Raw genomic sequence first — 27,167 nt, forward strand, 5'->3', positions numbered from 1 at the left:
GTTTCAATTTATCTCCATCTTGTTCTAGTATCTCCCAATATTTTGGCCAATTGGCCTCCATATTGAGTTTTTTGACTGCTTTTGCTTCCATCGGAGATAACCACCTTGGAGTCTTGTTTTCAAAGAAGTCCTTATATCTAATCCATACATTAAACAATGCTTTCCTGACAATGTGAATCTTAAACATTCTGTGAGCTTTAACCTTGTCATACCATAAGTAAGCATGCCACCCAAACGCATTATTGAATCCTTCTAAATCCAGTATATCTGTATTTTCAAGAAGTAGCCATTCTTTCAGCCAGCAGAAAGCTGCTGCTTCATAGTAAAGTTTCAAGTCTGGCAGGGCAAAGCCTCCTCTTTCCTTTGCATCTGTTAGTATTTTAAATTTTATTCTTGGCTTTTTGCCCTGCCAGACAAATCTGGATATATCTTTCTGCCACTTCTTGAAACAGTCCATTTTATCAATAATCTGCAGTGTCTGGAACAAAAATAACATTTTTGGCAATACATTCATCTTTATCACAGCAATACGACCTAACAGTGAGAGTTTTAAGTTAGACCATATATCTAGATCTTTTTTTATCTCCATCCAACATTTTTCGTAGTTATCCTTATATAAGTTCCCATTTTTTGAAGTCATAATAATTCCCAAATATTTCACTTTTTTCACCACTGTCAAACCTGTCTCATTCTGAAACCTTTCTTTCTCTTTTTCTGTTAGATTCTTTGTCAAAACCTTAGTTTTTGTTTTGTTGAGTTTAAAACCTGCTGTCAGAGCTGGCTCCAGGTCCCAGCTCACAGAGGACCAACGCTAGCCGGTAGTAATGCACAAAAGTCTTTATTGAAGTACAGTTTCCATTTTCAAGCCGGAGCGCCCCAGCTCTACGTCTAGGGTTTAGATCGGCGAAGCTCCATCTGAATCTCCGCCCCCTGTACACCAGTTTAAGATTCTAGCCTTACTCCACCTCTTCCGTCTCTCCTTTCTCCTCTGGGTTCTGCTACCCCCCGGCGTCCCTTCCTTCCTGGATTCTTCTGACGCTGACGTTGACCCCCCTGACTCCTCCCGCTCTTTTCGGCGGGCTTTGGGACCTGGCTCCCTATCCGGGCTGCCAACTGCGCCGCCCTCCTGTACATTTGAACTTGGCGCGCGCGCCCAGCCTTCAACCTTCCTCTCGACCGTTTCCTCGCTCCCCGATGGAGGCGTGGCCAATCCTGACTCATGTCCTCCCGCTGGCAGTGCGCCGCCTGATCCCGATGCCTGGGACTCCTCCCCCCTTCTGCACTCTGGTGTGGACGCTGGTACTGATTCCCGACTGCTGCTCTCTGAGTCCCCTCTGGCCCCTTCTTCCTGGGGTGCCCCCCTAGGCACCCCCCTTGCTCTGACCATGGGAGCCCCTTTCTGTGAATCTTCCGATTCACTGGAAAGACTCAGAGACCTCGGACCGCTGTCATCGCTAACATTTCCTTCAGACTCCTCCCCCTCGCTCTCTATTTCCTCCCTTTCTTGTGCCTCTGCTCCTGAACCCCTGACATCCATCCCCCCCTCGAAGCCCCCCCTTCCCCCCTCCCCTCCTTCAGGTGTGGGTGCTGGGTGCTCCGTCGTTGTGGGGGTGAATGCCGGATACAGTTCGTCCCCCGTGGCGTGCATCCAGCCGGATAAGTCCGACTCGTCCTCCGTGCTCTCGCCGACCTCGATTTCCTCTGCTTCCATCTCTTTGCCGCCGTGCTCGAACCCAAGGTCCTCCCCCAACACGTCCATGTCCGTCTCTCCCCCGGTCTCCTCTGGGGACGTTGCCTGCCAAGGACCCCCCAGCCACTTCCTGCGCCACTGTGACAACCTTCAGAGGCAGCGTGGCTGGCAGTAGTGCTATGTTGTGCTGTTGAATGAAATCCAGTCCTATGAAGTCTGCGTTACTACCAGAGTCAATGGTAATCGGCACTTCCATAGTGAGTCCATTGGGTAGTTGGAGCGATGCTGTGAGCTGCACCACTGGTTTGGGCGGGAGGGGGTCTGTGGGCTGCAAAATTTCTGGGGATTGCTTCACTGACTTGTCTGGCTGGACCCCAGTGCCTCTTCCTCCAGCCAGACTCTGTCGTTTCCCTGCTGAGTTGCGTCTGTTACTGTTGCTGAGGCTGCAGTGTGCTTGTGGAGCCTCTGGGGACACTCTTTCGCCATGTGCTGAGCACTGTCGCAGATGTAGCACTTCCTGTTCCCTCTAGGAGGCTTCGCTTTGACTGCTCCCGGTGTTAGGGCTCTGGTAGCCGACTGAGCCCTGGCGCCTCCAATCTCCATCGGTTCCTCTCCCCCTCCCTGCGGAGGTGTGGATTGCGCACGCGCTGCATCCTTGGGAAAGAGGGGAGGTGCTCTCGCTGGCGTACGTTCCCAACGTCCTTCTTCTCTGTTCCATGGACGTTCTTCCAGACGCACCCCAATTTCCAGCGCCCGCTGGACCACCTGCTGAGTGCTCTTTGGCCTCTCCCCCCTTGCAATCTCATCTTTCACATTTGCATTCAAGCCTTCCCAAAAAAGGTCTCTGACTGGAGCAGAATCCTTCTCCCATCCCAGCGCATGGACTAATCCAAAAAAGCGAGAATGGTACTGCCTTACACTGGCTCTACCTTGTTTGAGCCCATGTATGTCTTTTCTGGCAATATCAATGTCTATATTTGATAAAAAACACGAATCCATCGCTTTAATGAAAGCATCCGCATTTTGGAGCGCCGGATCCTTATCTCTCCACAGATTGCGCAGCCACGCTTTAGCTTCCCCTTCCCTTTTCCTGGATGCAAGTACCTCCGCGTTGAGTTGTGTCACTGCATTTTGCAGGGCTGCTAGTTGCTGTTCTGTAGTCATCTTGCCTGACTTTTGTGAGCTCGCGAAGCAACAATCCTCTTCCCTCGCTGCATCCACTCACGTTACGAGGTTTTTGGTGCAAAACTTATGGAGATGGAGCTTACTGTCAGAGCTGGCTCCAGGTCCCGGCTCACAGAGGACCAACGCTAGCCGGTAGTAATGTACAAAAGTCTTTATTGAAGTACAGTTTCCATTTTCAAGCCGGAGCGCCCCAGCTCTACGTCTAGGGTTTAGATCGGCGAAGCTCCATCTGAATCTCCGCCCCCTGTACACCAGTTTAAGATTCTAGCCTTACTCCACCTCTTCCGTCTCTCCTTTCTCCTCTGGGTCCTGCTACCCCCCGGGGTCCCTTCCTTCCTGGATTCCTCTGACGCTGATGCTGACCCCCCTGACTCCTCCCGCTCTTTTCGGCGGGCTTTGGGACCTGGCTCCCTATCCGGGCTGCCAACTGCGCCGCCCTCCTGTACATTTGAACTTGGCGCGCGCGCCCAGCCTTCAACCTTCCTCTCGACCGTTTCCTCGCTCCCCGATGGAGGCGTGGCCAATCCTGACTCATGTCCTCCCGCTGGCAGTGCGCCGCCTGATCCCGATGCCTGGGACTCCTCCCCCCTTCTGCACTCTGGTGTGGACACTGGTACTGATTCCCGACTGCTGCTCTCTGAGTCCCCTCTGGCCCCTTCTTCCTGGGGTGCCCCCCTAGGCACCCCCCTTGCTCTGACCATGGGAGCCCCTTTCTGTGAATCTTCCGATTCACTGGAAAGACTCAGAGACCTCGGACCGCTGTCATCGCTAACATTTCCTTCGGACTCCTCCCCCTCGCTCTCTATTTCCTCCCTTTCTTGTGCCTCTGCTCCTGAACCCCTGACACCTGCTAATCGACCAAACTCTTGAATCAGTTCTAAAACCCTCTTCACACTGGACTCTGGCTCCTGCAATGTCAAAACCAAGTCATCTGCAAATGCTCTTAATTTGCCTCCTCATATTTTAAAAGAGCTATAATTTATAGAGCATTTTTCACTCGATATGTCTGAAATTTGGAAGAGTGGATTTTATAATGTGATGCCAGGGAGAATTACTGGAAGAACTACCTCTTGGCTTGGATTAAGCAGATCCGTCCTTTTGATAGGCTAATTGCTGCTCTCTTCTTGAACCTTTGTAAGAAATAGCTTACCGTAAAGATATTTTAAGGATGTGACCCTCTGCACATTTTGAGTTTGGAGTCTACTGATGAACTCTGTGGACCTTGTTTCTAAGTAAACACGGATCCTATCAGTCTCTGTTGCCCCTCTTACCTACAGATTGTTACTGTTGTGAATTACTATGATTAATGTTAACACGTATGGCCCACTCTTCACTAGCAGGTCCCAGGGCAGGTTACAAGCGAAAATTCTGAATTAAAAACAGTTAAAACAGATGGCAATTGCAGGAGCAGGCTGGGCCCCTCCCCCCAATTTCAGCTATGCATTTTACAAAATGCAGAATAGTTAAAATGCACTTTTCCCTCTCTTGCATTAAAGTTCCCTAGGTGGGAAGAGAACCAAAAGCTGACCGAGTTCCTGGGCAGATTCAGGCTTCAGGACAGATTAAAAAAAAAGAACTTACTCATGCAGCACATCTCTGATATAAAGGAGGCAGTGATGGCTAGCAACTTGGATGGCTTTAAAAGAAGATGAGACAGATTCATGGAGGAAAAGACTATTGATGGCTACTAGCCAGGATGGCTCTGTTCTGGCTCCGGGAGGAGGGCAGGCTCTGCTGCTCAAGTCCTGCTTGCAGGTTTCCTCAAAGAAAACCACCCGTGCAGGTAATATCTTCTAAATCACTGCAATAAGATTTGTTCCAATGACATTGTTTGCGATAAAAACCAATTGTTTGGGAGGCTTGGTCAGTTGCTGACAGAAAAAGGATGCATAACTGAAAAAGCAAACGATGTGAAACAGATAAATACCGGAAATCTCTATAATTTATTGGAGAAGCGAGTTTCGTACAGGGTGAGTCTTTTAAAAGAGGCCCTGTGGAACATGTGTACTCTGTATCCACAGGGCCTCTTTTAAAGGACTCTCCCTGTGAAAATGACAAGGAAAAGTTTTATTCATTGAGAAGCAAGTTTTAAAATGTGGAAAGCTCCCGAGGGATCAAATTTTGTTGGAACAAATCTTATTGCTGTAATTTATAAGCTGCTGCCTGCATGGGTTGTTTTCTCTTTTCCCCCAAACTGACACATGCAGTTCCTGAGTTTGATGGAGGTTTCCTAGAAGAGGCGCCAGGTTGGCCACTCTGAGAAAAGAATGACTGACAAGGGAGGCCCTCGGCCTGATCCAGCAGGTTCTACGGTCATCCAGGCGCAGTGAGAATAAACCAAGACACACGGGTGGAAAGGAGATTTACAAACATGTATTGTTTTTACAGAGCGGCCTGAGTTCCCAACAAAAGTGAGGCAGGGTTCGGGTGAAGTCAAGGGGCTGGATCTGTTCCGGGCAGCTTGTGCCAGAGTGAGGCTGTGGGTCAGCGAGGAAGCAAATGGCCATTCTGCTCCCAAGCTGACGCACGGCCACTGCGGGTGGAGTGCGGGGTTTGGAAGCCCCACTCACAGCTGTAGATGCTTCAGGTGCAGCTGGAAGATTTCCTCGGCCCTCTGGAGGTACTCTGCTGTCTTCTTCTTCACGGCCTCCCTGCGAGCTGCGTCAGGGTCCCCTGAAAGAAGGGAGGAGCAGGTCTTGGCTGATGGCTACAACCCTCCTGGCAACAAAAGGGTGGGAGGGCAGTGGCTTAGCAGTTAGAGCAATCTGCCTTGCATGCAGAAGGCCCAAAGTCCAACAAAGACGAGTAACAGGACAGATGAAATTAAGTAGACCTCTGGAACTCATGCCTTTAGCAGGCAGTTATGGCTAGGGCTGGGCGACATCTGGTTTTCATCATCGCGATATATCACTGGCTAAGCATCGCAATATACCAATATATCACGATGTCTGAAATAAGGTTGGAGCTATGTAGAGGCATTGGGTGTTTTTTACCGCATTGTGATATTTGCATCGCGTGCCCACACGTGATTCACGATAAATTGGCAGGTCAAAAATTATGAAACCATTCTCTCTCTCTCTCCCCCCCCCGCATTTTTGAGGTTTCTTCTTGCAATCAACCAGTATATAAATCTTTTGAAATAAATAAATAAAGGAGATTAAAGTGAGGGGGGCAGGATCCCCTCAGAGCCCTCGAAAAGGCAAAGTTTACAGCCACGTTTACTTGGAAGCAAGCCTCAGTGAGTTGAAACGGGCTAACTTCCTAGAAGCCACATGGACTTGTGGCTCTGACTCTCGGAGACCAATTCCCAGGCCCTCCACATGGGGAGGTGCCCGCTGGAATATAGTTTGGGGACCAGGCATCGCCCGTTACCTTGCAGTCCCTGCAGCAAGAGGTCAACACCGCTGCGGTAGCCACAGAAAGCCGCCTTGTAGTCCTTGGCAGCTTCACTCTCCAAGGCCTGCCTGATGCGCTCTGTGGCCAACGGCAGGTAACTGCCTGGGTCCGATGCAGCAGCTCCCTCCTGGGCTACCTGGCCCGCTCCTGCACTGGGGGCAGAAAGCGCTGGTCCATGTCCTGAGGCAGCGAGAGCGGCCAGCTCTTCCTCGTGGGAGAGGCTGGCTGCCCCGGGGTCTGGACAGAACAAAGGAAAATGGTATTTATCTATTAACTTACAAAAATACAGTGGTGCCTCGCAAGACGAAAAGAATGCATTCCGCGAGTCTCTTCGTCTAGCGGTTTTTTCGTCTTGCGAAGCAACCCTATCAGCGGATTAGCGCGTTTAGCGGTTATTAGCGGCTATTAAAGGCTTAAGGGATTAGCGGATTAGCTGCTAAAAGGCTATTAGCAGCTTAGTGTCTTAGAAAAAGGGGTTGGGGAGCAAAAAAAAATTGCAAGAATCGCAAGACATTTTCGTCTTGCGAAGCAAGCCCATAGAGAAATTCGTCCTGCGAAGCGCATTGAAAAATGGAAAACCCTTTCGTCTAGCGGGTTTTCCGTCTTGCGAGGCATTCGTCTTGCGGGGCACCACTGTATTTGCACACCACTGCAGTTTTTTAAACAAAGAAAAAATTACAACAGCGTATGGCAATAAAAACAAAACCATACAATGAAACTATTAAAAAGTTAAAAACAGACCTCAATGAACCATTGCAGAAAGATGCACTTTTAATTGCCTACACAGATATGGCGGAATAGAAAAGTCTCCAGCAGGCATTTAAAAGTTGGCACAAAAGGCACCTGCTGAATCTCTAGTGGCAGAGAGTTCCACAGGACCAGGCCAACAACACTGAAGGCTTCAGGTTCTTCTTGTTGTCAAATGAGCCTTGGCAGCTCTGGGAATGACCAGCGACTTTCCTGCAGATGACCTCAGTGGTCAAAGTGAAATACCCTGGACCAAAGTTGTTTTGTAAATTAATAAAAGGGCCTTGAACCTGGCTCAGCTGTTTTAACAAGGCTGTCACATGTTCTTGGTCAGATGCTCCCATCAGCAGTCTAGTTGCTGCATTCTGCACCAGCTGGAGCGTTTGAACTAGGCCCAAGGGCAGCCCCACACAAAGCACATTGCAGTAGTCCAGCTTCACAGACTACAGTGGTCAGGCTATCCTTGACCAGGAACGGCCATAGCTAGCAAACCAAGGAGGAGGATTTGGCCCCTAAGATGTACCCTGCAAGCCATATGCTTGCTCCATCCAGAATACTTTCCACTGCCAAGCATCGTGGCAACAGTACAGAAAAACTAAAAGTAAAATCCCAGCAATGCAATTCAGCTTGCTGTTCATCTTCCTGGAACCGGTCAGTGTTCAGAAGTGGGGAGGGACCCTGCAACTTGGCTACCTATATCCTACATGGTCCAGGGGCCCCCCCTCCCCGCCACTTGGCGTTTGAGCCCACCTACCTTCCTTTGAGAAGGGATCAAACAGGGCTAACTCCTGGAGCGACAAGGGGCCGCGGGAGGGCGACCCCAGACCCTTCTCGCCTTCCTCCTCCTCTTCGTCGCCGCCAAAGGCAAAGAGAGCATCCAAGGCCTCGTCGCCACACTTCTCGGGTGAGGAGGGCCTCCCTGTGGAGGGGACACTGATCAGTGCAAGACATCGATAAGCCTCAACCCAGAAAACGCCTAGAGCAGGGGTCAGCAAACGTTTTCAGCAGGGGGCTGGTCCCCTGTCCCTCAGACCTTGTGGGGGGCTGGATTATATATATATTTTTAAAAAGAACCAATTCCTATGCTCCACAAATAACCCAGAGATGCATTTTAAATAAAAGGACACATTCTACTCATGTAAAAACACACTGATTCCTGATTTAGAAGGTGATTGGGCCGGATCCAGGCCCCGGGCCTTAGTTTGCCTACCCATGGCCTAGTGACAAGGCTTTGCAATGGCCCAATCAGCACTCGGACTCAAATGGGCTACAGAGGTGGTCCTGGCCAGACTGGCGGAAGGAATGGCGCACTCTGGACGTGCCCAGGGCCTTTAGGATCTTCCACAGGTGCAGAGAAAGTGCGCCAGTCAAAGGTCAGATTGTTTCCCCTCCTATTCAGTTCCAAGAGGCACAAGCCCCCCCCCCCGCGTCATTGTAACGACTCACCTTCATGAGTCCTTACAAGCTTAGCCTTAGCAGAGGCTTCCTTTGGCAGGTGAACACCATAAAAGGTACAGCCTGCAGCGGCTCACATCCAATCTGGAAACTGCTGAGATAATTCCCATATCGGCTGCATTACAGCAGTCCAGGCAGGAGGTCACTAGAGTGTGGACAGCTGGGGCCAGGATGTCCTGATCTAGGACTGGCCACAAATCTGGCTCAGCTGGGTATCATCAGGGAATGGACTCAAGAGGGCGAGATGGATCATTCCCCCCCCCACCCCCTTTATGACGCTGCAGGAGAAGAGGGCTGTAGCATTGATTTATAGCAGGGATTTGAGGAAAGTCACAGCTCAGATGAACAGAAGAGTTGGGAAGGGCTAGAAGAAGGGGGGTGGGAATCGATGTTGGGAAAGATGGAGGGCACAAGGAGAAGGGGACGACAGAGGACGAGATGGTTAGACAGTGTTCTCGAAGCTACAAACATGAATCTGACCAAACTGCGGGTGGCAGTGGAAGACAGGAGTGCCTGGCGTGCTCTGGTCCATGGGGTCACGAAGAACAACAACAACAGCCAGGTGACGCGTTGTCATCGGAGGGTATTTCTGATTTCCCTTCTCCCAGAACTCGTCAGGGTTCGTTAAGAGTGCAGGGACAAAGGAATCAAAGACGTTTGACCACAAGTGGACACCGTAAAGGGAGATGCTGTTGCTAGGGAGGAGGGAGGAGGAGCCCAGTTTGGAGCAACACCATTGTTAAGGCTTGCTGCGTTCTTTTGTCTCTCACTACAGTGGTACCATGGGATGCGGGTGGCCTAGGACTTGCCGATCAGAAGGTCGGCGGTTCGAATCCCATCATTGCAAGGGCTCCCACTGCTCCCTCTACGGGTGAGGAGAGGGAGAAGGAACAGGAAAAGAAGAAATGTCTCCTAGTTGTCCTACCCATCTCTTCTCTCCAAAAATACCCTTATCATGGTCTCTGTTCAAGTAAGGAGAAAAATTAAATACCGCGCCTGAGCATGTGCAGAGTGCCTTTCTCTCCATGAGGAAAACAAAACGCAAACCAGATCCACAACTTGTCTCGTTTTACGTCCGAAGCTCTAGAAGGCTGTACCTTCCTCCTCCGTTCGGGGCTGCAGGGCACCACACTCCTCACTTGCTGCCTCCGGAGCAACATCAGGGTTCTGCTGCTCCAAATCCAGGCCCCCCTGTTTGGAGTCCAGGAGCACCTGCTCATCCACAGATCCCAGAGCATCCTCCGCTGGCTCCACTCCTTCCGAGGATGGCGGCACTGGGATCAGAGGGGGAGGCAGAGAGGGCAGGTCGCGGGTCTCCAGAGGTCTCCTCCCCTCCCCACTCTGCAAGACAGAAGCAGCAGAGAGTGGGTCCAATTGTCGGTTGGGCAGGGGGCAGGGGTTCCTTTATTTGAGGACCAGGGCAAAACTTCAGGCAAGGACCCAGTGCCACTTTTGCAACCAAGGAGGGACCCAGGAACACAACTCCAAAGATGGCTTTAGCATTTTTTGAGTGGTAGTGGCAGTGGGCAGGGAGACCACTTGGAAATTGCTGTGGGGGTGTCTTGGTGGGCCCATTAACTATGTGTTTCCTTATTCACACAGCACAGAGTTAAACTACGGAACTCCCTCCCACAGGAGGCAGAGATGGCCACCAACCTGAAGCACCTTGGGGGGAAAAGGTGGGATATAAATAAATAGATGCAATAAATAAATAAAACCTGCCCAGCCAAAAATACCCGAAAGAACTCCTTCAGCTGAGGGCTGTTGTTCAAGGCTGGGATGTCCACAGTGAAGCGTAGCATGACCTCAGCCGCTTTCCGCCGCTCCTCAATCACCTCAGGCTCAAATCGGCCTGCAAAGAAGAGGAACAGATTCAAATCTTGTGTGTGAGGGGATCAGAGAACACACACACACACACACACTGCTCTGCTCTTGTGTACTAGCGACAACGACCCTGAAGCAATGCACAAGAGGCCTCCGTTTTTCCGGCCTAGCAAAAATTCACCAGAACCCAAAGCTTTCAGCTGCAGAGCCTCAAAAATGGAATCTGGTGGGGCTGAACGATGGGAGATTTGGGGCAGACAACATGAGGCACACCTTCACATAGTTTAGCTGTGAAATTTGCTACCACAAGATATTGTGATTGCCCCCCCCCCCCCAATTTAAATGGTTTTTAAAAGAAGATTACTGGGAATCACAAGTTCAGGTCCTAGACTGGGGCAACCCAGTCAGAAACATAAAGTACAAGTAATTTATTATTATCCTCATCATTATTATTTTAGCCTCTGGAGCAGCAGGAAGAAAGCTTCCATGTTACAGCCATTTAGTCACCTTCAAATATCTGAAGGGCTGGCACATGGAAGATGGAGCAAGCGTTTTTTCTGCTTCTCCAGAGCGGAGGACCCGAACCAATGGATTAAAATGGCAAGAAAAAAGGAGACCCCGGCTAAATTAAACATTAGGAAGAACTTTCCGAGGATAGGAGCTGTTTTGACAGTGGAACGGACACCCTCAGAAGGTGGTGAGTTCTCCTTCAGTGGAGGTTTTTAAAGTGAGGTCGGGCAGCCATTTGTCAGAGATTCTTTAGCTGGGATTCCTGCATTGCAGGGGGTTGGACAAGATGACAGGGGGGTGGGTCCCTTCCAATTCCATGTTTCCAATTCCATGTTTTGCTCAGTTCCTGCTCAGCGGCTTCCCAGAAGGGGTGTCTGGCTGCCCCTATGGGGACGGGATGTCAGATCAGATGTGGCCCCCCTCCTTTTGGCTCGACCCAGCAGCTGCCCATCTCCCACCCAGCCGGAGACCCTCACCAAAGACGTGAGCCTTGGGGAAGGGGGGAAAATCCTCCAGTCGACGGAAGAGGTTGCGATGCGTGTACGCCAGGTCCCCGTGCAGCTTCTTGAAGTCACTGTACCGTTTCCAGACCACGATCTGTAGGAAGAGGCATGAGGACCGTGCTTGGAGTGCCCTTTCTCCTGTGGAAGATCTACAAAGCTGCCTCAGAGTCAGACCAATGGCCCACCTACTGCAGCTAAATACTGCCCACACAGTACTGCCCACAGAGAGCCAGTGTGGTGTAGTGGCTAGGAGCGGTAGACTCGTAATCTGGGGAACCGGGTTCGATTCCCCGCTCCTCCACATGCAGCTGCTGGGTGACCTTGGGCCAGTCACACTTCTCTGACGTCTCTCAGCCCGACTCACCTCACAGAGTGTTTGTTGTGGGGGAGGAAGGGAAAGGAGATTGTTAGCCGCTTTGAGACTCCTTAGGGCAGTGATAAAGCGGGATATCAAATCCAAACTCTTCTTCTTCACACCATTAGTTCCCAAACCTTATGGGCCCCACAAACTCCTCCCCGGTGCTCGCTACCCTATCCATCAGAAAGCACTGCTCAGAATAGCACTTTGCATGACCCACTGAGGACAAAATCCCAAATGGCAACTGTTAATTCACATTTGTTCGAAATCCGGTTAAACATCACTTTCGTTTAATTAACTCAACAGAACCGAGGAACATGACCCAAGTCTGGGAGATACCGGTATGTGTACCACCAGCACTCCAGCCTCTTAGCAGCACCCTAGGTAATCCCATTGCCCCCGGGTACCACCTGCTTTATGAAACTGTCTTGAGCTCCTTGGAGGCATGACAGGGTAGAAACAAAATGGATAACATTTCTGAAGCGGCTGGCAAGGCCCACACTCCCACCCCACCTGGGTCACCCAGCAAGGACCTACCTCCTTGACATCTTCTGGGTTCACCTTTGAGACAAACTGGAAAGGGGACAAAAAGTGAGATTTTGAGCATGAGCAAGGAATTTTCAGCCAGCAAGGTGTGTGTGTGTGTGTGTGTGTGTGTGTGTTGGAGGGGGCACGTTCTTTTCCTCCTGCACCAAGGAAGGTGGGGTTTCCTTGGGGCATCTTCCTTGGGGTGGAGTGTGCACTGCGATCTCTATGGTCTCCAAAAAACAGGCAGAAAATATTTTAAACCAACCAGGCATATAGGGAAGAAAAAGCCTCGCTGAAGCAGAGCCAGCATGGCTTTCGCCAGAGTAAGACCCTGTTTCACGCACCTATTGGGAGTTCTTTGAGAGGGACAACAAGCATCTTGATTCATCTGTATTTGACATAGTGTATTTGGGGCTTTCGAAAAGCTTCTGATAAGGTACCTCACCAAAGACTCCTGAGTAAGCTTAGCAGTCAAGGAATAAGAGGCTCGAATCCTGCTTGCAGGTTTCTCTCTGGGGCAACTGGTTGGCCACTGTGAGAACAGGATGCTGGCCAGATGGGCCCACCGTGGCCTGATCCAGAAAGCTCTTCTCAGGTTCTCCCAACAGACTCCCCCTACCCCTGTTTTAAGGGTCTCCAGTATCCAAAGCTCTCTGCCATTCCTGAGACACAGCTGAACCCCCAAGGGCGGAGCAGAGAGCAGGGTGTGGGCACAAATGCCAGAGCTGAGGCCCACTCTGGGCCAGAAGGCGGTCCTTATTATTTCCAGGTTAAGGAGAGAGGATGGGAGCTGTTATCCTACCGGGGTGTACTCAAGAGTTCAATGAAACTTACAGGGATGCATGCAGGATTGCAGCCATGTAGCCTGCAATAGTGCTACCTTATACCAGGTCAGACCAACTCAGTACTGCCGACGCTGACTGGCAGCAGCAGCAGCAGCTCTTTGGGATTTCAGGCCAGCAGGCAGGGCTCTCTCCCAGACCTACCTGGAGCTGCCCCTGCAGCTCGAACCTGGGATGCTCTGCTTGCAAGGCGGCCGCTTTTTCACCGCGCTACGGCCCTTCCTGTGTGTCTACTCGGACGTAAGCCCCACTGAGCTCAGCTGGGTTTACTTCCAGGTAAAAGCAAGAGGGGAGAACCAGAAGCCTCTGCAAGGAAAGGAAGCCCACCCTAAGCTGGAAGCCACCGCCCCTTTGCCCGAGCCTGCTCTGAGCTTCCACTCTGCACATGCACAGAGGCTCGACGTCCAGCGAACAGGTGCAGCGGCTTCAAATCCCTCCAGGTGAGCATCTAGGCGGCTCCCCAGGTACGGGGTCCCCCCCCCTCTCTGCAGCAGCCCCTTCCTCACCTTGGCAGTCACTTTGTACTCGGTGTAGCCCTTGGGGTGGCTGCGGTGCTCGGTCACCGTGTAGTGCCGCTGGTACTCCTCCTTCACCCGGCGGGACATCCTGCCGCCCCTCCGGGCGCTGCGGCCCCTTTAAATCCAGGACCGCCGGGCTGGGCGGCTCCTGCCCTCCTTTCCCTCTGGCGCCCGGACTCTCCCTGTAGTGCGCATGCGCGGACAGTTGGCCGCTCCCATTGCCTAATACTCCAGGGACGAGGGAGCGTCTTCCAAGTGCAAGCCCAGGGAGCACGCGTCAGGGCTCCTCTGCAAAGTGCCTGACGCGCATTGCGTCCTGCTGCAAGGCTAAGGGAGCAGAATAGGGTGGGGCTCACTGGGCCTGCGGAGTTTATGCTGGACACGTTTTGCATAGTAAGCCTGGAGTGGGCAGTCAATCCGGCGAGAAGAAAGCTCCATCTGTCTTTCCAAGGGGACCACGTTTTCAGGAGGCTGGGGCGCCTGAAGTTTAAGGAGGTTGCTTCTTTAATGAGAAATAGGTTGCTTAGATTGCTTCTTTAATGAGAAATAGAGGAGTGGGGATTTTTTTCCTGCAAAAATCTGAATATTAAAAATACCTTTTCTTCCTCATCAATGAAATATGGGCTAGCAGAGGTGTGTGTCCGTCCGTCCCCCACTCCCCTATTCTTTCCTTTGCCTTTTTTGTCATTCCCCTGGATTTCCAGACCATCCCTCCCTCCTCACATTCATCTCCCTTGTTCCTGCCCTGTCATTTACTCCCTTATTTTTATTTACTTGCTATTTAACAAAATGTCATATACCACTCATAGTAAACCTCTCTAAACGGTATAAATAAATATTAAAATTATCAATAATAGTAGTTTAATACACTTAAAAATAATCAAAAGCAACATGTCAGCATCTAGATATCTGGATGGGCCCCTAAAATAGGGAGTAGGGTGTGGGCGCAAGGTGGGAGAACCTGAGATAGGCTTGCCTAAATTAAAACGTTTTCAGCCTGCACCCAAAAGGAGAAGAGTGAAGACGCTTGCTTGCCTGATGCCCGTAGGCAGGAAAATGTAAGCTGTTGCACTGATAGTTTGCAATTGTTTTTGTTGTTGCTGTTGTTAAAAAATGTTCCAGGGTGCAGCAGTGGTTTCAGGTTGAGGGGGGAAAGCGCACAACAGTATTTGGCAACCATAGGGTGAAAAGGCGGCTCACTGCTACTAGTACCAATCTACTCTTGCTCTGCCTGACATTTTTGTGAGGAATGCCCTTTGCCTTTTGTGGAGGCAAAATTATGCATTTGTTTTTTAGTATTTGGGGGGAAATATTTAAGGTTCCTCACAGGGTTGTTGCACGGGTTAAATGAGTTTGGGGAGAACCGTGCATTTGCCATCTTGAGCTTCTTGGATAATAAATTAATAATAATGAACGTCTGGACGGCACCACACTGGCGACCCGTGAGAAGACAACCTCGGCAGTTAGATTTCCTCCAGCACAAGCCCGAGGAGATCTCCTTGCCCACACAAGGCAGAGGAATCCCCAGCCATCCATGCCGGGACGAAGACAACCAGCCAGGCTGCTCCAGGGCCTAGGAACCCATCCAATGTGCCAGTCCTGAGAGCCACAACAACAGCTTTATTAGCATGTTCTTAATATGACACGATCCTGTACAGAGAACTGGGGTGTTGGGGAGACCCCGAACATACACCTTCATTGTCCTTCCACAGGCGGGGCCTGGCTCATGGCCTAGGACAGAAACAAGAGGGGCGCCCCACTCTTGCCCAACATAGCCGAGCAGCCTTCTCGATGAGGGCTGCGCCCAGGAAAGGCCCTTAAAACGCCCAGCAGGGGAAAACAGTTCCAGGTTATTAAGCCACGCAAAGCAGGTGAGCTGGAGGTGTTTGCGCCCGTTCCCCCCTTCCTCCTCTCAGTCCGCGGTGAATATCCGGCTGGATATATCGTCCAGCAGCCAATCGATACCCACAAGCAGGTTCTCCCCAGTGTAGGCGCTGCAGCCTTGAATGCACCAGTGGTGGCTGTGGATGCTGTCGAGGTCGAGAGCCTGGAAAGAGGCAGAAAGATTGGGGGGGTGAGGGCCACGCATCTGGCGAGCTCAAAGGGAAAGCCTGCAAGTGGGCCTTGAAACCAGGCTCACCTGAAGAGGTGGTGGGTAGCACCCAGAAAGGCTACAGGCCGGGCAGGACAGCCTTTGTAAAGCAGGCTCCTTCCAGATGTTTGGGCCTACAACTCCCATGATCCCTAGCTAACAGGACCAGTGGTCAGGGATGATGGGAATTGTAGTCCAAAACATCTGGAGGGCCGAAGGTTGGGGATGCCTGGTCTAGATAATGCTATGCCATATCCAATGTTTATGGTCTGATGGCCAAATAAACTGAACTGAAATTAACTTCCTCAAAGCCGTAAGAGGCACCCTGCCGTCCTTGGTTTGCCCGGTAGCCAAAGCCGCCCCATCTGCTCCCACCAGGACTGCTAGCGATCCTCACCTCCTGGATGGCGCTGGAGCTCAGGGCCCCAGGCAGGTCCTGCTTGTTGGCAAAGATGAGCAAGGTGGCCCCCGCCAGGCGCTGTTGAGGCAGAAACAAAGATGTGACATAGGAAGGAGGGAAGCTTATCCCAAGTCGTCCGATTGGTCCACCAAGCTCAGTATGGTCCACACTGGCTGGCAGAGGCTCTCCAGGCTTCTTCTTGGAGATGCCACTGACCTATGACCCTAAAAACAAACTAAGATTCTAGTCCTCTTGGTACCGGGACCTTCTGCAAGCAGACTGTGCATTGCCTACCATGAGCTATGGTCCTTGTGATTCTGAATAAAGGGCTGATTTAAAGAGGGACACAGGAAGGGGCTTTACTCCAAGTCAGGCCAATGGGCCAGCTAGCCAGTATCGTCTACTCTATGCCAGCCATTTTCAACTACAACTCCCAGTGATCACTGGGGCTGATGGGAGGGCTTGGGGAAAATTGGCCCACCATGACAGGAAGTGGGCAGTGCTTTTTTCTGGGGGGATGCAGGGGTATGCATACTCCTAAACATTTTGTGAATCTAAGTTTGGCCTCATTGAGGGGCCATATTTCAATATGAGTAGGAAAATGAGAGTACCCCTAAACATTATTTAAGGGGGAAAAAAGCACTGGAAGTGGGTCTCCAGAGTTTTACTGTTATTATTTTATTAATCACCTTTCATTAGGGCTGGGCGAAATACCGTCCAAAACCGGTTTGAAGTTCATATCGTCATATTGGGTTTCATAACTTTTGACCTGGCAATATATCACGAATCATGATATGTGTGTGTGTTCTGCAAAAAACACAATGTGGGGAAAACTGCGAAGCCAGCCAATGCTTCTCCATAGCTCCATCCTTATTTCAGACATTGTGATATATCGGTAGTATCCCGATGTTTAGCTGGTGATATATTGTGATGTTGAAAACCAGGTATCACTCAGGCCTACCCTTCACCTTAAGATTCCTGAGCAGGTCGCAACATTAAAACGCAACATTAAATACAATTTAAAGCAGATTGCAAACGTAAGAAAAAGGTGTATCCTAAAAATATACACCTCAGGTGTCAAAGGCCAGAGTAAAGAAATGTGTCTTTGGCATTCTCCAAAGCTGTATAATGAAGGTGGCAGGCGCACCTCTGTGGGGAGGGAGTTCCCCACAGCTTAGGGGCCGCCACAAAGAAGGCCCTCCTCCAGGCTGCCACCCCAACTGAGGCTCTGGGGGTTGAGGAGCTACCAATGGGACCCCCCTCTGCCAATATCAGCACCCGGAAGGGTCTGTGGGGAAGGAGGCAACCTTTCAGATATTTGGGGCCTAATAACAACTTGGGCACCTTGAATCAGACACAGTAACAAACAGGCTTTTTAAGCAGGGGTCTCCATCTGGAGACTGAAGCGGAGAGCTCTTGCATGACAAGCAAGTGTCCTACCACACAGCATCAAATCCCCCTCCCCGGTTAACCCTTGCAGCACCAAGGCCAGGCAGAGCTCAAGGTCCACTCTGTCCTCTGCTGCAGAGCAGGTAGGCACTCCCAGCCCCCCTGGGCTCCTACCTCCTCCACCAGAAGGCTCTGGAGTTCCCTCTTGCAGTCATCTAGGCGCTGGCGGTCAGCGCTGTCCACCACCCAGATGAGGCCATCGGTGCTCTCAAAGTAGTTCCGCCAGTAGGAGCGCAGGGATTTCTGCCCCCCAACGTCCCAGATGTTCAGCTTGAACCTGCAAAGAGGAGACCCACAGGCAGGTGACAAAGGGGTGGAGGAAAAGGGGGGGGGGGAGGTTCTAGGCCAGCAATGAAGGAGAAAGGGAGGGAGGAATGCAGAGAGGAGCCCCTTCCTCCAGTCACAGCAGCACCCTGGCAGCTATGGGGAAAGGGGATGGGATGGAGCCCCTCACCCGCGGTGCTCCAAGGTCTTGATGTTGAAGCCCAGCGTGGGAGAGATGGTGTCGATCTCATCCCCATTGAACTTCTTCAGAATCGTAGTCTTTCCGGCATTGTCCAGGCCCCTGACATAGGGAGGTGAGTTAAAGGGACACAATTGCAAGAGAGGAGGCGGCAGCCTGCTACACACACTCCCTCAATTCCCTTCAGGTTTCTTCAGGGAACCTCAAAGCAAGGGCAAAGCCTGCTGCTCAGTGGCAGACAGAGTGTGCTTTGCATGCAAAACACCCCAGGTTCAGTCCTTGCTGGCACCTCCAGGTAGGGCCTGGAACCCTAGAGAGCCGCTGCTGCCAGCCAGTGTAGGCAATACTGAGATAGATGTGCCAACGGTCTGACTGGGTATAAGGCAGCTTCCCGTCTTCCTATGCAGTCTGCTAGGAAACTGCTGGCTCTCGCCATATACCCTGCGGGATGCGTGGGCGCGCGGGTTCGGTTTCCACGGGCTCTGAGAGGCAAAGGCACTCTGCACACGCACAGAGGCGCCCTTTGCCACCTAGGTTCAGAAGACCCTGAGGATGCAGCTTAGAAATGCTGCCTGGTCCCCAGCCCTGGCCCTGCTCAACGCCTCCGAGCAAAAGGAGGTGGCGGAGGAATGCGAAGCCCCGCGTGGACCCTCGCCCGCCCCGCCACCGCTTCCCCTCTCCCTTCGCCCCTCTGCCCCGCGCGGAAGGATACAGCATCAGCAGCCGCAGCTCCCGCTCCTTCTGCTTCATCTTCTTCAGGATGCTGAGCAGCCCCATCTCCCTCTCGCGCCGGCGGAAGGAGCCGCCCCGCCCACGCAGGAATGCCGGGGGCTTTTGGGACCAAAGAGGTACAAACAGAAAAGAGGCTTTTGTGCAATTCGGGCTTCCGACCGCCGCTCTATCAAGACCTCCATATGCGGGGCATCCTAGAGGGGTCTTCTCCCAACCATCTCCTTTCTTTTTTAATCTATTGGAATAAGGAATACTGTATTGCAATAAGGAAGCACAGCTGCTAGAGGTTTGAGTGGTAAAGTCGGGAGGAACCCAAGGAGTCACCTAATCCAACCCCCAGCCCGCAATGCGCTTCGATACAGCGCTTTGAAATAATCCGAAGAAAATACTTTTGCTCAATGAACTTGTCCGCTTCTCCATTTGACTTTTGGGCGGGGATTATGAAAGAGATTTCTTTGAACTTATGAATGTCTGCTCAGAAAAGCCCAATAGAGTTCAGTGGGGCGTCCTCCCAGGTAAGTGCGTATATTAGCATCACTGCATTGCAGCCTTCGGACACTTTGCTGGTCTAGGAGTTACTTCTGAGCAGACCATGTGTTAAGATTCCGCGAAAAGTCCCTATTCGTTGATCTTCTCGTGCAAACGGGAACCCGAAGTCGAGATAGTGGAAGATTCTCCGACTGCGCTGCGCCACTTCCCTCTCCATTGCTTATTATTCTCCAGGACACGCCCCTTCCCTATCCTGCCCAATGGAAAGGAAGACCAGCTGCCTGGTCGATGGCGAAAAACAGACTCGTAACTTGAAGACTGACATACAGGGCCGGAAAACGGATTCAATATAATTTCTCTCTCTGTCTCCCCCCACCCACTTTGGAAAGCTGGCCATGGAAAGAAAAAAGTCATGGTTTCCCCCACCCCCTAAATTCAGGTCCTAAACTGAAGGGTCCTTCTGAAGGAAAGACGGGATAACAAAAAGAGGCATATAAGCACCATTTTATGAATGAATGAATGAATGGAATGAATGAACAATGTGATGTATTTAAAAAAACGCTTCTGGCTATTTTAGAAGAGCAACGTGGCAAATCAGCGGCTGAGCGCTGGATCTGGGCCGAGGGAGTCGAAATGGCAAAATGTTTATTATTTTTACTGCAACCTGAGAGGTATTTTCTGTTGAGAGGTTGGCTGGAAATCCACACCAGCCCCGACCCCACTTCTGACCTGGACTGCACTGCAGGGCTGTTGTAAGTCTACCGGTCATCCATGAAGCACCGCGCAGGACTACATTGCATGGTTGTTGTAACCGAGTCCCTCACTTTCAGGCTGACCCCTACTCCCTCGCCTGAACCTACACTGAGGGGAGAAGATGACACTGCATCCGTGTTGGAATTGGCAGAGTTTTTTTCTTTTTCTTTTCAACAATGTTGAAAACTATGTTGGGGAGAACTCTCCGCCCTTGAGGCAAAAAAGTTGATCCGGAAGCTGGTCGCAGTGTATGAGTCTATTGGTATAAGTCTAAGGAAGGCATAGTTTTCAAGTGCCGGTCTTGATGTCATGTGGGCTTCTTGAGCGATCTTTCCTCTAGCCAATAAACAGCCACAAGGCCAGAAGCACTTCCGGGGAAGCTCCATTCCACGGAAATAAGAACATATAGAGCTGCACTTCATTAGTTTGTATACTCAATCTCCGGGTTTTCGAGAATACAAAGCCATTTTAAAAATCTCCCCTTGGAGCTCAAATGAAATGCGGGATTTTAGACCAGATATAATTGGGCGTCACCAACAAACAAAACGAAGCAGCAAAGAGAAATGAGCCTTTTTCTGTCTCTAACCCGTGTGTTACTTCGTGTGAAAGATGCCATTTTAAAAAAGTTTATTATGCTGCAATCCTAAACCCATTGAGGGGTAGCCTGTATGCTTGAGCCCTCTTGGAATTCCTGGATCCAGCACGGAAGCTAGCCTGCCTATTCCAGGAACTGAATCCGTCCTGGATCCAGGAATTCGAAGGCGGCTCATGTGTACAGCCTGTTGTCTTTGTCCATGGAGTTTTCTTGGCAGGGATATTGGACTGGCTTGCCGGTTCCTGCTCCAGGTGGATCACGTTTGGTCAAAACTCTCCACTGTGACCTGTCCATCTTGGGTGGCCCTGCATGGCATAGCTCATAGCTTCTCTGAGTTATTCAAGCCCCTTCCCCACGGCAAGGCAGTGATCCATGAAGGAGAAGACTCCCTGGAAAAGACCCAGGTGTTGGGCACAAGAGAAGGGGACGGCAGAGGACGAGATGGTTGGACAGTGTTCTCGAAGCTACCAGCATGAATTTGACTAAACTGCGGGAGGCAGTGGAAGACAGGAGTGCCTGGCGTGTTCTGGTCCAGGGGGTCACGAAGAGTCGGACACGACTAAACAACGACATGTGTACAGCCTACCCCTCACTCCCAAACTCAGTATCATCCCCAATGCAAATAACACAGGAAAGAGGAGCCGAGTTCCGGAAGGGAGTTGCAGCAGCAGCGGCAGCAAGATTCCTGCATTGCAGCGGATTGGACTAGATGTCCCTCGGGGTGCCTTCCAACTGTACAAGTCTATGAACCGAAGGCCTCCCGCCCCAGCTCTTCCTCTTTGTCCCGGGCAGGGTCCTTTGGCGCCTCCTACCCGCCCGGGCCAGCCTCTCCTCCTCCAGCTGCTGCTTCTGCCGTCGATGCCGAGCTCGGAGGCCACCCCTCTCCGGGGCACGTGCCCGGGGATGTGCCCGGCCGAGGAGTTCGCGCGGCGGCGCCGGGAAGGCCGCCTGCACCGGCTGGAGCTGGGCGCGGGGCGCGAGGCGGACCCGGCGCTGGCCGTCAAGGAGTACTCGCGCCCGGCCGCCGGCAAGGCGCCCCCGCGGCCCGAGGAGCTGCGCCCGCCCGAAGTGCTGCTGGCCACCGTCCGGCACCTGCTGGAGCGGGAGGACCGGGGATCGGACGCCGGGGACTCCGCCGAGGCTGCGGAGCGCGGCGCCTTCATAACCGACCGGCTGCGCGCGGTGCGCCTGGACGCGGCACTGCAACGGCTGCCCGGCGCGCCCTGCGCCGCCCTCCACGAGCGCGCCCTGATCTGGCTGCTCCGCGCCGGGACGCGCCTTTGCGCCCAGCCGCCCGCCCGCTTCGACGCCCATCTGCACCGCGCCCACCTGCAGGAGACCTTCGCCGCCCTCCGGCGCGCCTACCGGGAGCACGAGGACGGAGCCCGGCCCGCCGCCCAGCCCCGCTTCCAAGCCCTATTCCTTCTCTACAACCTGGGTGAGGGATCCAGGGACGGGCTGGGGTGGTGGGCAAAGCTTTATTCATCCTGGGAATTTGGTCGGATTCTTTAGCTCAGCCTTGCATACCTAGCAGGGTTGTTGTGGCGATCAGATGAATACAGTACTAGGAACTGGAAGAGACATGGGCTTACAATCCTCAGCCATATAGCTCACTGTGTGGCATCGGGCTAGTCAGTGCCTCTCAGCCTAACCTACCTCGCAGGTTTGTTGTGGGCATAGCTGTCAACTTTCAGATTTGAAAATAAGGGATCAGCAGCCTCACCTGTCCTGGGGACAGTCTACGGGATATCTAACAATCCAGGATAGCAGCAGGAAACGGGCACTGGAATAAGGGAATTTCCCACAAAAAAAGGGAAGGTTGACAGCTATGGTTGTGGGGATTAAATAAGGAGGGGGAGGACCATACAAGCCACCTTGAGCATCTTGGGGGGGGAAAGCTGGGATATAAAAGCAGTAAGAAATAAATATGCTTCCATGAAAAGGTGAGATATCAATGCAGTAAGAAATAAATTCCATCCCTGAAAACAGGGGTGCCCACTGGGGGGGGGGGGTTCACATAATCACATGACGTGCATGCACACCATTTGAATGGCAATGCCCATCAACTTTGGGGGGCCCCAGCCCCCTCAAATATTTTATGGAGAGGCTGAAGCCCCCTCGTCCCCTAGGAGTTGGCTCCTATGCCTAAAAGGTTGGGATATAAATATAGCAATAAATGAATTTTCTTCCCTGGTCCTTCTATAAAGCCTGGTCATCCTGACCTTTTGCTCCTTTCTCCTCCCACCCCAAACAGGCTCTCCAGTAGCTCTCTGGGAGACCCTGCAGCTCCCCGATGCCATCCGAACCTCCCCAGATGTCTCCACGGCGCTGACCATCAATTGGGCCTTCCTGGAGCGGAATTTCGCCCGCTTCTTCCGCCTGGCCCGGGAGCTGCCTTACCTGCCCAGCTGCGCCCTTCACCCCCACCTGGCTGGGGCCCACCGCCTGGCCTTGATGACCTTCAGCCACGGCTTCAGCGCCAGGAACTCCCGCTACCCTCTGGCACGGCTGGCACGGATGCTGGCCATGGACAGTGTGGAAGAGGCGGCGGACTTGTGCCAGGCCCATGGCTTGACCGTGTTGGAGGGGGACGTGGTCTTCCAGAAGGGCTCCTTCAAGGACGGTGTGCCTTTGGTGCATAAGCCTTCCCGCCTGCTTGTGGATGGCAAATGGGGGGAGTCTACTCTGCTGGAGCTCTCAGAGAGGCTCTGCAGCTGACCCCCTTTGGAATGACTCTGTGTGCGTGAGCTGAGACTGGAAAGGGGTTTGCAGCTCAGGGTTTTACCCCAAGAGAAGTTAGACAGGCTCCCTCATTGTCGTCTGCCTGGCAATAGGCTTCAGGTGCAGACAGTGTACAGTGGTACCTTGGGTTCTTAATTCGTTCCAGAGGTCTGTACTTAACCTGAAACTGTTCTTAACCTGAGGCACCACTTTAGCTAATGGGGCCTCTTGCTGCTGCCGCGCCGCCGGAGCACAATTTCTGTTCTCATTCTGAAGCAAAGTTCTTAACCTGAAGCACTATTTCTGGGTTAGCGGAGTCTGTAACCTGAAGTGTATGTAACCTGAAGCATATGTAACCCGAGGTACCACTGTATTTTAATTGCTGGTTCTAAGAGCGTTCTGCTGTATTTTTATTTCATTTACACCCCACTTTTCCTCCATAAAGCATTGTTGTTGTCGTCCACCCATCCGACTTTGTTGCCCCAGCCACTCTGGGCAGCTTCCGTAATATAAAAACACACTGAGACATCCTGTGTTAAAAAAATTCCCGATACATGTCTTCATTCCCTTCACTACCTTGAGCTCCTTGGAGGAAAAAGGTTGGGATATGAATGCAATAAATAAGTCAATGTTGTTTTTAAATGTGCCTTGAGTCTCACCTTGGGAGGAAGGTGGGGTAGAAAATATTAAATAATAGCCATATTATTGCTCCTGAAGGCAGAGTTGAATGAAGTGTGGGCTCTGACTCTCCTTGGGGGCAACAGAAGATGGGGAAATGGGACAGCACAGTTTCCATACAGGTCTGACCTTTAAATGCATCCTTCCAGGAAAAAGAAAAATGTTCCCTGTAGATCAAGGGCAGGGAAGCTGTGGCCCTGAATGAATAGTTGGACTACAGCTTCTGTCAGCCCATTTCATTGACCATGCTGGCTCAAGGTGATGGGAGCTGAGAGTCCAGAACATCTGGAGAACATCTGTTTCAAGAAGGATAAGCCATGTTGCAAAAAAAAAAAAGTTTTAGGGCAGCTTAAGGTTCCATTCCTCTGCCATTCGAAAGTTAGCACATCTGGGCTAGAGGTTCCAGAAAGGCCCTTTCCTCCACTGTGCTGGCTCCCTTAATGTACGAGAGCATTAAAAATTTAATTATCGCTCCCACCCCTAGTGGCCTTGAGGTCGTAGAGTCCATTCTATCACCACATTTTGCTGCTTGCACAGAGTCCACATATTGTCATGCGCTGCCCCCTGCAGGTTTGGAGGACTTTATGCAAGGCTAGAAGGAAGTTTGTACACCCTCCCTGAATTAAGAATGCAAGAGCCCTGCTGGATCAAACCAGTCCTTTCCACCATCCCGTTCCCCCCAGTTCTCTGGACACCCTCATGAATGCTAGTCTCATGTGTGGAGCATTTAGTTATTGTTTGGAAAACTGAACTGAATGTTACTGGAATGTTACTACAGTAATGTCAGCTGTCAGAAGAGATTGCGGTGATGGTAGTTGTTTTGTATACAGTTTACATGCCGAAGTGATGCTGCATCTGAGAAGCTGTGAGTGAACAGTGTGAGAGTGTTTCCTTAAAAAACCCGGGTCTGCAAATATTAAATGCTTGGACAACTTTAAAGTGTAGCCCCACCTGCCAACGATGGGGAATGGATGACAAGAAACTGCTTTTTGTCACAGAGAACCACTGTAAAAAGTCTGGGCCAAAAATGCCTTCTCCTGGGAAGGTACTGATAAATGTATGAACCTGAAGGGCCAGAACTTGGGGGGAACTTGCTGCACTTGAGAAGCTCATGTAAGAGAATTGTGCACAATTGAAGCAAGAAATCCAGAAGGCTGTAGGAAGAGCTTTGATTTTCTGTATGGTATTAAAATGTTTCATTTCCCCCCAAACTGTCAGCATTTGAGATATGGCATTTCACACACCCCTTTCACTCTAGAGTGCCACTCGTCTTGACCTCACATTGCCTTAAGTGAGGGAGCTTCCCTAAAAATTAAATCCTTACACCCCACCCCCACCCTGGACTTCCTAGGGAAAACGTGGGTGCCTGTGGGAGTAATGCAGAACCTCTTCTCACATTATATGTGCTTGCAGAACAGCTCACTTGTTGTATGTGCGAATGATGCATCCCTCTTATGCAGGCCCTTTTCCTCTTGGGCCCTGTTCAGGGAAGTTTTTAATCTGTGATATTTTACTGTATTTTTGGTTTCTATGGAAGCCGCCCAGAGTGGCTGGGGAAACCCAGCCAGATGGGCAGGGTACAAATAATAAATTATTATTATTATTATTATTATTATTAGGCCTGCAACACCTTGCACTCTAACACACAAACATGTGGCCCCTTTAGATGCTGTCGCTTTATAAAGAGAATCTTGTTGATCCAGGCATTCATCAGAAAAGACTTTGTAGGCCCCATGTATAACACCGGATTGTAGACCTGAAGAATGCTCAGTAGATCACCTATTCCTGCCCAAGCAAATGCAGGAAAACCTGACAATTATATCTGTCCTAAGTCTGTGGTTGGTTTTCCTAATGTTTATGTAGTGTGTGAGATGTTTGCTGTTTTAGGAGGCTCCAGTATGAAAAAGTTTATCTGGAGATGTTAAGTGGGAGAGATATTGCTTTGTGTCTGCCTTAACCCCTCAGACCACCCTTTTACATTATGCGCTAACTGACTTGAGTGTAAGAGAAGCCCTGGTGAGATTGGCTCAGGAAATTGTGGCTGCAGTGCAGTATTTAAGTCTGCTGCAGTTCTATGCATGCCTACCTGGGAGCAAGCCCTACTGAGACATACAGTGGTACCTCAGGTTAAGTACTTAATTCGTTCCGGAGGTCCGTTCTTAACCTGAAACTGTTCTTAACCTGAAGCACCACTTTAGCTAATAGGGCCTCCTGCTGCTGCTGCGCCGCCAGAGTCCGATTTCTGTTCTTATCCTGAAGCAAAGTTCTTAACCTGAAGCACTATTTCTGGGTTAGCGGAGTGTGTAACCTGAAGCGTATGTAACCTGAAGTGTATGTTACCCGAGGTACCACTGTACATCTGAATAAACATGCACAGGATTGCAGTGCATGGTAGAAAGAGACCAGGGTCAGTTTTGGAAGGAGCCACAACTTGGCAGTAGGTCATCTGCTTGGCATGTTCAATCTCCTCTTTGCCTGAGACCCTGGAGTACCACTGCTGGTCAGTCAGTAGACTATTGGGCAAAGGGGACAAGGCAGCTTTATATACTCGAAGGTATATAATGTGCATGAGGTTCTTTTATACTATGAGCATGGAGTGTTCCAATTTTGCTCCTCTCCTAAATCAACACACACTTCTCTCTGGTAATTTTCGCTTTGCTGAGTTTTGGCTCTTCCTCCAGGTTCACCTGTTCCAGGTGTTTAGCCTCAAATTGTGAAGGCACAAGCTGCTGCACGTCCGACTTCTCCTGCTCAGAGTGGGAAGATCCTAAGGGGGCTTCTCACTGCATTAGGCTTTTCCAAGTCCCCTCACAATCAGCTATGCGGCTATGGCAAGGCTACTGAGGCCCAACTCTGGTTGCAGTAGATCAGATGCACTGAAACCAGTGAATGCATAACATAAGCACATTCCATCTATCAGTGGTGGTCTTGCAAAACATAAGATGCAAAGACATAATAATAGACTGTGACATAGCATGGATTCTGGGATGGGCCTACATTGTGAGGCAGGTATATGGCATTCTTTAATCACTGTGACCCATTCTGCATAATTATTTAATCCCCAGCCTTAAAAATATAAAACCCTAAAGGTTTGCTAGGGCTCAGTTGTATCTGAAATGTACAACCTGCCTCCTCCTGCGAATTACGACTCCTGGTATGGAGTGGACTTTACCCCTGGACTTTGACAGCTTCGATAAATATATTTAAGGATCTACCCTGTTCTCTTGATTGAGGTTTCT

General features: G+C 51.1%; 3 protein-coding genes across 3 annotated transcripts; 1 reads left to right on the forward strand and 2 right to left on the reverse strand.

Annotated features, from left to right (window-relative positions):
- Positions 1-5,226: 5,226 nt before the first annotated feature.
- On the reverse strand, positions 5,227-13,745 carry SNX15 (sorting nexin 15). Its single transcript, XM_083416329.1, has 8 exons — positions 13,545-13,745; positions 12,206-12,241; positions 11,284-11,404; positions 10,210-10,325; positions 9,571-9,814; positions 7,773-7,937; positions 6,248-6,508; positions 5,227-5,548 (listed from the first exon to the last, which is right to left on the reverse strand). Exons 1-8 carry the CDS (start codon positions 13,641-13,643, stop codon positions 5,442-5,444), a joined length of 1,149 nt encoding a protein of 382 aa, XP_083272455.1. The 5' UTR covers positions 13,644-13,745; the 3' UTR covers positions 5,227-5,441.
- A 1,411-nt stretch (positions 13,746-15,156) lies between these two features.
- ARL2 (ARF like GTPase 2) lies at positions 15,157-20,614 on the reverse strand. The gene is made up of 5 exons (XM_083416330.1): positions 18,673-20,614; positions 17,952-18,062; positions 17,612-17,774; positions 16,046-16,126; positions 15,157-15,603 (listed from the first exon to the last, which is right to left on the reverse strand). The coding sequence occupies exons 1-5, from the start codon at positions 18,735-18,737 to the stop codon at positions 15,469-15,471; spliced, it is 555 nt and encodes a 184-aa protein (XP_083272456.1). The 5' UTR covers positions 18,738-20,614; the 3' UTR covers positions 15,157-15,468.
- Positions 20,615-20,982: 368 nt separating this feature from the next.
- Positions 20,983-25,300, forward strand: SAC3D1 (SAC3 domain containing 1). Its single transcript, XM_083417195.1, has 2 exons — positions 20,983-21,967; positions 22,784-25,300. Exons 1-2 carry the CDS (start codon positions 21,274-21,276, stop codon positions 23,245-23,247), a joined length of 1,158 nt encoding a protein of 385 aa, XP_083273321.1. The 5' UTR covers positions 20,983-21,273; the 3' UTR covers positions 23,248-25,300.
- Positions 25,301-27,167: the final 1,867 nt, after the last annotated feature.

The sequence above is a fragment of the Podarcis tiliguerta genome, assembly GCF_965153285.1.
Source record: "Podarcis tiliguerta genome assembly, chromosome: 16".
NCBI classification, from domain to species: domain Eukaryota; kingdom Metazoa; phylum Chordata; class Lepidosauria; order Squamata; family Lacertidae; genus Podarcis; species Podarcis tiliguerta.